At 38.9% G+C, this 9793-nt stretch overlaps 1 protein-coding gene across 1 annotated transcript in view; it reads left to right on the top strand.

The window, feature by feature from the left end:
• LOC122560054 (keratinocyte-associated protein 2-like) overlaps positions 1-9563 on the top strand; it is a 201047-nt gene extending 191484 nt beyond the window's left edge. The window contains exon 5 of the mRNA XM_043710253.1: positions 9407-9563. Within this exon, the coding sequence (XP_043566188.1) occupies positions 9407-9521 (115 nt within the window). The 3' untranslated portion in view covers positions 9522-9563. The remainder of the gene's footprint in view (positions 1-9406) is intronic.
• The last annotated feature ends 230 nt before the right edge of the window (positions 9564-9793 follow it).

The raw sequence follows: 9793 nt of genomic DNA on the forward strand, positions 1-9793 counted from the left end.
CAGTATGCCATATGCCTTCTTCACCGCACTATTTACCTGGGTGGCAACTTTCAAAGATCTGTGTACATGGACACCAAGATCCCTCTGCTCATCCACACTACCAAGTATCCGACCATTAGCCCAGTACTGAAGTATATATGAAGTATATCTTACTGAAGTATATCTTACTTTTACATTCATTTCCTCTTGTTACACAAGCAATGAAATGTATTGCATTAGCAATTTTAATCACTTGCATATTAACATTTGTGATGCATGTATTAGAACATCTGGATCCCCCTACATTTCATAATTCTGCAGTTGCTGGTCCAGTTCAGTTCTGACGGTAATCCCCAGGATGTTGACAGTGGTGGATTCAGTGATGTTAATACCATTGAAAGTCAAGGAGTGATGGCTAGGTTGTCACTCATTTGAAATGGGCATTGCTTGCCACTTATATGGTGCAAACATTACTTGCCATGTGCTTAGCACAAATGTTGTCCAGATCTTGCTGTATTTGGACTTGGACTGTTTCAGTACCTGAGGAATCATGAATAGAGCCAAATATTCTGCAATCATCAGTGAACATTTCCACCTCTTACCTTATGATGGAGGAAGGATCTTTGATCAATGAACTTCCAGTGTAACACTGGAACGGCTGAAGTAACTTTCTTGAGCTGGGATGACTGACCTCCAGCAACAACACCATTTTCTAATATGATTGTAACCAGTGGGAGAGATTTCTGTCTGATTCCCATTGACTTTACCTTTGCTAAAGCCCATTGATGCCGTACGAACACGTGAAATAGGAGTAGAAGTAGACCATTCAACCCTTGAAGCCTGCTCTGCCTTTCAATAAAATTTTACAAGATCACAAGACCATAAATCACAGGAGCAGAAATTAGGCCATTCAGTCCATCAAGTCTGCTCTGTCATCCAGTCATGGCTGAAAAGTTTCTCAACTTTATCTGATGTTTATGTTTCAAATTTCACATTCCCATCTGCTCCCTACACTCAGTCAAACATTGCCTTGGTGGTAAGGGCAGTCAATCTTATCTCAAGTCTGCAAAAAAGTTAGATTCTAGTCAATGGGAGAGATACATGAAACAGCAAAATGTGACAATAAGAGCTGTAAAAGGAGATGTGAAAATTAGCAGAAACACTTTTGGATAAAACAGAGCTGATTAACAGCTCCTTAAAAACTGACTATGATGATATAATTAAGGATAAGGAAATGTGAAATAATTACACTGCATTGAAATTTACATCAAGAACATTGCAAGGAAATTAATATTGACTCAGGAATGAACTCATAATTTGTGAAAGCAAATTAACAGAAACAAATGAAATAATGGTAGTTGTGAGTGTCAAATCTCTACCGAGCAGCATTCTTATTTTATTCATTCACAGGATGTGGGTGTCACTGGCTCAGCCAGCATTAATTACCCATCTCTTATTTCCTTTAAGAAGGCCAGCTCCTTCAGCAGCTGCAGTCCTTGGGTACAGGGACATCCTTAGCTGAGTTAGGAGAGCTGTTCTGGAGTATGCCCCAGTGACACTAAAAGAATGGCTTATTGTTCCATGTCAGGCAAAGATGTGATTTGGAGGAGAAATCTTTCCTGTGCATCTGCATCTCTTGTCCTTCAACATGGCAGAGGGCACAGGTTTGAAAGCCTTGGTGAATTGCTACACTGCATCTTATAGATGGTACTCACTGAATGGCTTCTATCCTAGTGTTTTAAATTAAGAAAATTGAAAACGTCCTAATCATGATCATTCAAAGTTCTCTCAATTCGGGAACTGTTGTGTAGATTGGAAAATTGTTGTTTAAGATGAAATGTGAATCTAGGAAATCATGAACCAGTTAACCTTAACATCTATTGTCATAAAATTACTAGAGTTTGCAACAAAGAATAGAATAACTGAATACCCCCCTTGAAAATTTGTAGCTGGTCAGAGAGATCCAGTAAATATTTTTAAAGGGTAGGTCATTGCTGAGAGACGTGATTGAATGTTGGTGGCTAACATAGTGGATAAAGTGGTCGCCATGACTTGTAGATGCCAGCGTTGGACTGGGATGGTTAAAATTAAAAATCACACAATGCCAGATTATAGTCCAACAGGTTTATTTGGAAGCACTAGCTTTCGGAGTGCTGCTCCTTCATCAGGTGGAACAGCGTACCGAAAGCTAGTGCTTCCAAATAAACCTGTTGGGACTATAACCTGGTGTTGTGATATTTTTAACATAGTGGATAAGGGTATTGTTCCAGTCACCATGGAATGTGATAACTTAGACAAAAAAGTTTGAATTTCGTAGTGACATCAAGAACCAAATCATGTAATTCCACATTTTAAAACTTTTACTTTTACAAATAAGCTACAGTCAATATGGGAATGAACATTATTCAGTCGCAAACTAACACATTAAACACCAAAAATGCTATTCCCCATTATCTTTTAACCCAATTGAAATCTCATGCCATGTCTCATTACACATCACTCTCAATAGAAATATAGCCTGTGTATAAAATCCTAAGTTCCTTCTGGATTTACTAGGATCTCTACTTCCTGCCGCACCAGGGTCAAGCATCAAATGCACTTTGAAATCTGGTCCCCTCATTCAATCTTCTGAGCATAATCTTACAGATTTCCAGGAATATGAGAGCCTCTGGCAAATCCTAGTCTTTAGCTTTGTATAAACATTACTTCTTTGAATGGAGGATCTGTTTTCATTAGTATTTTGCTTGATGATAAATCCAAAAAAGGTCCTTTTCTTCTCCTTAGAATGGCAAGATCTGTTGTGAGGTTTCTTCTGAGATTGTGTGTGCAGCCAAAGCAGTTGCTCTCCCTTTGAGTTGAGGCTTTAGAATTTGCATCTAACTTTTAATAAGTGTAGATTTGAGCAGCTGTCCCCATAAAAAAGGTCACATGGGTTTATCATTAAGCAGATTACTTAAATGGTCATATCGCGCTCTTTAAATTATTCAATTTTATTTTGATAACAGTATTTTTATGGATGTTTTCCAGGATATTTGATGAAAGCCTTCATGAAAAAACTTAAGAGTTCAGATACATAGTTCTTTGAAAGTTGCATTGCAGGTGGTTGAGAAGGCATTTAACATACTTGCCTTCGTTGTTCAGACAATTAAGTATAGAAGTTGAGATGTCATGTTGCGGTTGTACAGGGCATTGGTGAAGCTTCTTTTGGAGTACTGTGTACAGTTCTGGTTGCCCTGCTATAGGAAGAATATTATTAAATTGGAGAGAGTATAGAAAGTGGTTACCAGGATATTCCTGGGAATGGAGGGTTTGAATTATAAGGAGAAGTTGGATAGGCTGGGCCTTTTTTTTCACTGGAGCATAGGAAGTTGAGGGGTGACCTTATAGAAGTTTATAAAGTCATGAGGGCCATGGATAAGGTGAAAAGCAAAGGGTTTTTCCCTCTAGTGTGGTGGAGTTCAAAATAAGGGATTATATTTTTACAGGGAAGAGAGGAAAGATTCAGAAGGGACCTGAGGGGCAACTTTTTCACACAGGAGGGAGTTTGTGTGTGGGATGAACTGCCAGACGAAGTGATAGATACAGGTACAGTTGCAACATTTAAAAGACCATTTAAGCAGGTACATGATTAGGAAATGTTTAGAGTGATTTGGGCCAGGCACAGGTAAGTTAGAAGTTGTAGTGGGAGAGGGACTCCCTGAGATTCTTGTAGAGAGAGGAGAAAAACTTCTTCAAGGCAGGCATCCTTGCAAGAGGATTCGCAGTAGGGTTAAAATCAACTCGGTAAAAACAATGACTGCAGATGCTGGAAACCATAATCTAGATTAGAATGGTGCTGGAAAAGCACAGCAGTTCAGGCAGCATCCAAGGATCAGTAAAATCTCTCCACTCTTCAGGCTCTCTGTCTGTATTCCTGATGAAGGGCTTTTGCCCGAAACATCGATTTTACTGCTCCTCGGATGCTGCCTGAACTGCAGTGCTTTTCCAGCACCATTCTAAGCTAGACTCTGGTTTCCAGCATCTGCAGTCATTGTTTTTACCACAGGTAAGTTGGACCAGTTTAGTTGGCATGGATGAGTTAGACTGAAGGGTTTGTTTCCATGCTGTATGATGCTATGACTCTACAAAACTAAAATGTATCTAAAATTGAACCTCGTGGAGTTGAGGACAAATGATTAGTTCAATTAAAGGTGAGCAAGCAAATAGAAATGGGTGACTGCAAGTCAATCATCGAAAACCAGACAAGTAGTGCAGAAATTTCCTACATGTCTCGTGCTGTCCAGCTGCTATTCAATCTTAATTACTGCTGAGTATGATAGTTAATTTGGTGAACACAGCCAAAGACAAGTATTTCAACTAGACAGGGCTGAATAATCTTTGGGAAATCAGTAGTGACATGGGATTTGATAAGAGAACAGATAGATATTGTTGAGGTTGCAGATGTGAATCCAGATTGACATATTGCCTCCCTTGTGCACCTTAGTTCAGCAAAAGGAGTTAGACTAAACCCACCAATATCAGACCAGGTCAGTTTAATTTTGATAGTTGACAAACTATGAAGTGATAATGAGAGACAAAATTAATGGTCACTTGGGAAAATGTGACATCTTTACAGAGAGTGCAGAAAATATTTGCAATTATGAATCAAGTATGAGCAACATAAATTATGTAGAGATTTAAGAACTTGCCTTTGATCTCTTTAGAGAAGAGAAGGTTGTGAGGAGACTTATTGAGGAGTTTAAAATTATGGGACATTTGGATAGAATAGATAAAGAAGAGAGGGTAACTAGAAAAAAAATACTATTCCTGCTGACGGAACAAAAGGACATTAATTTAAGGAAAATTGTTTTAAAAATCTGAGATAAAATAAAGAAAAAACATTTTTACACACTCTCTGCCTGAGAGGGTGCTGGAGGCAGAATTCAATCTTGACTTCTAAATGAGGAATTGGTAATCCCCAGAAGAGAAAAAGACATTGCAGACCGAAGAGAAATGATCTGGAGTGTGGGACATGTTGTGTATGGGTCAGATAGGATTACCTTCAAGGGATATGAGGAATTTGTTTTCACCCAGAGACTGGTGGGAATCTGGAACTCGCTGTCAGTAAGGATGGTAGAGGTGGAAACCCTCATAATGTTTAACAAGTATTTGATGTACACTTCAAATGCGAAAACATACAAAGCTATGGGCGAGGTGCTGGAAAATGGGATTAGAATATTTAAGTGGTTATTTTTTATTGGCTCAGAGTCGATGGGCCAAAAGGCTTTTTTTCTGTGCTGTAGATCTCTCTGACCATGACAATGACAATAATAATTCACTGATTTTATGTATCATAGATTGCCTGAGAAGCTAGAAATAGGGAAAATGGACAGGTAAGCTGTGACTGGTGACATCCTGAAGGGATCTGTACTGAGGACTCAACTACTTACAATATTTATTAATGAGAGAGATGATGGGATTGAGTTCAAAATATAAAATTTCTCAACTGATGTGTGGTAGATATTTGGCTCCTGGATGGTTGCTCTATCTCCTTCCAGCTTCTTAGTCCTGCAAAATTCACCACATGAACGCTGTGGGCTAATCACCACTCATATATTATGTGACCTCACTAGCTAAACCATTGTCCCACTGGTGGAGGAAGTGTCTGCTGGTGGAAGTAGTGGCTGGTCAATGCTGGCTAGTGTTTACCTGTTTCAATGTTTGTAGCTGCATCTATCTAAGCAAGTGGAGAGAATGCCAGCATATTCCTGCCTTGTGCCTTGTAGGTGGTCTAGAGATTTTGAAGGAGGGTCAAGAGGTGAGTTCCTCAACAGAAAACACAGTCTCTGACCTGTTCCAATTTGCCAAACTCCTACTATGAACTCTGTGCCTATATCTCATTACTTCTCTCTTTCAAACTGGTCTCAGACATTCCAATAGAATGAGAATTACTCTTATTAAAAGAATGCTACCACAGTTCATCTCATTCTTACTGACTTGGAGGTAATGGTGTTGGACTAGGATAGACAAGGTTAAAAATTACACAACACCAGGTTATAGTGCAACAGCCTGTTGGATTATAACATAGTGTTGTTGGATCTTTAACCTTGTTCACTCTTTTTGGATTTTCTCACACTTTCAGGAACATTGACAATTCAATTCTGCTTCGTTGTTCTTCTGCAGGGAGCATTGTAATGCTCCCTTTCTCATCTTTCCATTCCAACCTTTCTGAAACAGTCACTTCAACTCTCTTATCATGTCTTCTGTAATTTGTCATAAATCTCATGATCCAGCCACCTTTTTTTCCTGTATATGTTATTCTTCAGTGAAACCATTCCTACTAACATGACCTGTCTTAAGATGTTTGCTGATGAGATTAACTTCACACAACTTTAACACTAACATTGCCTTCAGAGCAGAACCAGTATTACTGTAAAGATACTTCTAATCAACTGGCTCAGAAATGTTATTACACCTTTGGAGTAGGTGAGACTTGCACCCAAGTCTCCTGTAGGAACACTACCACAAGGTCCTTATTCCAGTATTATATGCTATGGATCTAACTGCCCACAATTTACTCCAGCTGAATAGTTATAAACCTTATGACTCTCAAATACTTTTATTTTCGTTTCCACCAATTGCTCTTTGCTCAGTCGATCAGATGGTGTTTTTCTTCAGTGTCTGGTTCAAAATCAAACTATCCCTAACTGTCCTCTGTGCACAGCTGGTAACTTCTTTCCTCTGAGTCAGAGAATCATGTGATCATGTCACACTCTCCAGACCTGAAGATCACTACTGGTTCCCTGCACTTGTTTTCAAATCCACCTTTTCATCCACTCAAGAAAGTCATGTATCCAAGTTCCACTCCACAGTGTTAGACATCGTCTAAGCAGACCTTTCAGTACATTAGCAATCTGAACTGCCATTTTTCAGATGAGCTTTTAAATTGAGGGCATCTCCTTCCTCAGCTGCTCTCCAATGCCTCCATAACGTCTAAATAGTTCCATGCTATGATACTAGTGCTCTTATGTAAAGCAGATGGTATATTTTCAATAATCTGCCCTTGTCAAGCTCCCAATGACTCTATCCCACAGCAATTCACGTTCAATTGTTTACAAATGCTTTTGTCACTTTACCTCTTACTGTCAGAGCATCTTGTTGAATTACCTGCATATATCCTTCTCCTCACCAGCACCTGTTTACTGCCTATTCCTCACTCACTCTATTTTACCATCGGTGGCTGATCCTTCAGCCATTATGTCCTAACAGTTGTAACTGTCGGCTAGATTCTATGGTCCCTAGCCAGGCAGAGCAATACATAAATTATGTCAGGTGGCTAGCTGACTGCTTTTCTAGCCATTCCGGCTAGGTCTCCATAACATACATTAGGGGTACATTAGGCAGGAGAATGCCAAAACTGGCACCTTTAGCACATAAGTAAGCAGCAACTGAGTTTGTTAACAAGCCAACTGATGCAAACATTACACTGCCTGTGCCATATTACAGTTGGTAGGAGCAGGCGGGTTGGAATATTGGAGTATCACTCAGGATGTTTGTCTGGCTACGAAAATCTGATGCGCCAACCTTGTCTCACCCTTCTCCCTGAGCTACCCAATACTTCCCTGTCCAAAAAGCCCCAGATTTAATTGAATTGAGGGTCCAGCCTTGATCTTTGCATGCCTTCTTGCTGTTCAATTTCTGCTGCTGTTGGAACTCCTAGAGCCACCAGCCAATATGAGAGCTCAGCAGCCCTCAGCATTGCACGTGCTTCCATTTGGTGACTGAAATTTGATCCTCACTTTGTTAAGGCTTTACTGAGCATGTTATTGCTATGGGCTGTTTAACCTGTCTTCAGGGAGGCTCTGGTAACCCTGATCTCATGTGAAGGTCAGCCCACAATCTCTACTCTACCTCACAGGTTTCTCTCTCCTATCAAAAGCCTTGTTTCAGCCTTTCATTATTTTTCCTACTTACCCATCAGTACTCAGTAGTTTATCCCATCTCATTGCTGAATGTGCTGAACCATTCACCTGCATGAAGGAATGTTGTCCATCATTATAAAGATTGGCACTGTTTTTAACATTTCCAATTATATCTGTTCATTCATTTTTGGAGGCGTAGAGATTCTAAAATCAGTGCTGAACATGGGTGTTAGCACATTCTAACAAAATGATACTCCTTTGATTCTCTGCTTCCTTGCGAATGCAAACAAATCTGTTTTGTTCTTTATTAATTTATTATAGCCCACTTGCCCCAATGAGTACCTCCACTATGGGTGAGATTTGTGATGTCATCAGGTCATAAGTATGCTTTCAAAGTGTAGAACTGAAAGCAGATGTCTGCACGTATAAGCTTGATTTATTTTTATTATGTGTTCCACAAAATGAGCCAGACTTTAGTTTTCCCTTGACATACAAGTCCCAAGAGATGGTTTGCACCAGTTGTAACATCCTAGGAGTTTTCTCTCACTACAGCATCTGTAATAATTATACAATTTTGTCCATTTAATTGGAAAAATATACATTTAAATTAAATTCTGTTTGAAATAACTCTCCACACATTCTCGTAACTTAATCTCTGGGCTCTAAGTGTACTGGAAATGTATCAGAAATTATACAGTGAAACATACTAAGTACATTAAATGGATTTAGATCAAATTGAATTTTAACAAGGCGCAACTTTCACACTGCAAGTGATTTGTACTTTCTACTGAGGAACAAAGCAGACTTGATAAAGGTCAAGAGGTGTAGCTATGCTGATGAAAATCCTGAGGAAATTCCATTACCCTAGAGTTCATGCATTGAGAGAAGATGTTATGGTAAATGGTTGAGCACTTAAAGGTGACTCAGGTTTCTGAGGAAGTCTGGCGATAGCACTGAGAGATGAAAGATTTAATAGAAATTTGCATGAATAGCATGTATGTGTAAAACAAAACAAAAGTAGAATAAAACTCCCTCTTTCCCAAAAGGGTTTCTGCATTCACGTCAAGAACATTCCTTGCTCTTTGTTTTAGCTGTTTTGTAATGCTGCTTTAGCAGTCTTCTGTTTTCCTTAGAACTAGTGATTTGATTTGCTGGTATCAAATTCCCACGATGAAATTAGATACACCATTTACACGTCCAGCCATTACAGATAATGACCAGCTCTTGTACTTGAACTTAATCGCCATTCTGTAGTCAAATAAACAAGTGTCTGGAATGTTAATGATGTTTTACTAATCCCCCATCTGCACTGAGAAGTGTGAGTTCAACAGACTTACATTTGACTCTTTGATTTGACAATGTTTATGTTGAGAAGAAAATAGTTTACATTAGCAGTGTAAAAAATGCATTTTACAAACAGAGTAAAACACGTCTCATCAGTATCGAACTTCATTGGAATGCAATGAGTGTGATGTGCATTTAATGAAAGGAGCATTTGTACTTTAAATGATAATTTTCTTTTTCAGTTTAGTGTTCTGCTTGGTGCAACTGTACTTCATCAACCAGCTTTCCAGGAACATTTATCACATGTCAGAAAGCTCCAATGTGACAAAAGAGATTAAAGGAAGGAAGAGGACCTGAAGCAAGCTTACATTTTGTTTGTGAATTACTGAGTCAATAAAAATGCTCACATCATCTAAACTGAAAGTTTGGCAAATGTGTTTTTCATATGTACAAAAAGTAGGAGACTGTAAAAACCATTTGTAGGAAAATTGGTGTTTCATCCTCAAAATAGTTCTGATTGAAGCAAAGAAAATTATTGTGCAGCAAGGTGCTCAATAATGGTGCCAATAGTTTTGATTTAATCACATGCAGAGTTAAAACTGAAACATAATGGTGAAAAAAACAGTTCG

This window comes from Chiloscyllium plagiosum, chromosome 2, assembly GCF_004010195.1.
Source record: "Chiloscyllium plagiosum isolate BGI_BamShark_2017 chromosome 2, ASM401019v2, whole genome shotgun sequence".
Lineage (NCBI taxonomy): Eukaryota > Metazoa > Chordata > Chondrichthyes > Orectolobiformes > Hemiscylliidae > Chiloscyllium > Chiloscyllium plagiosum.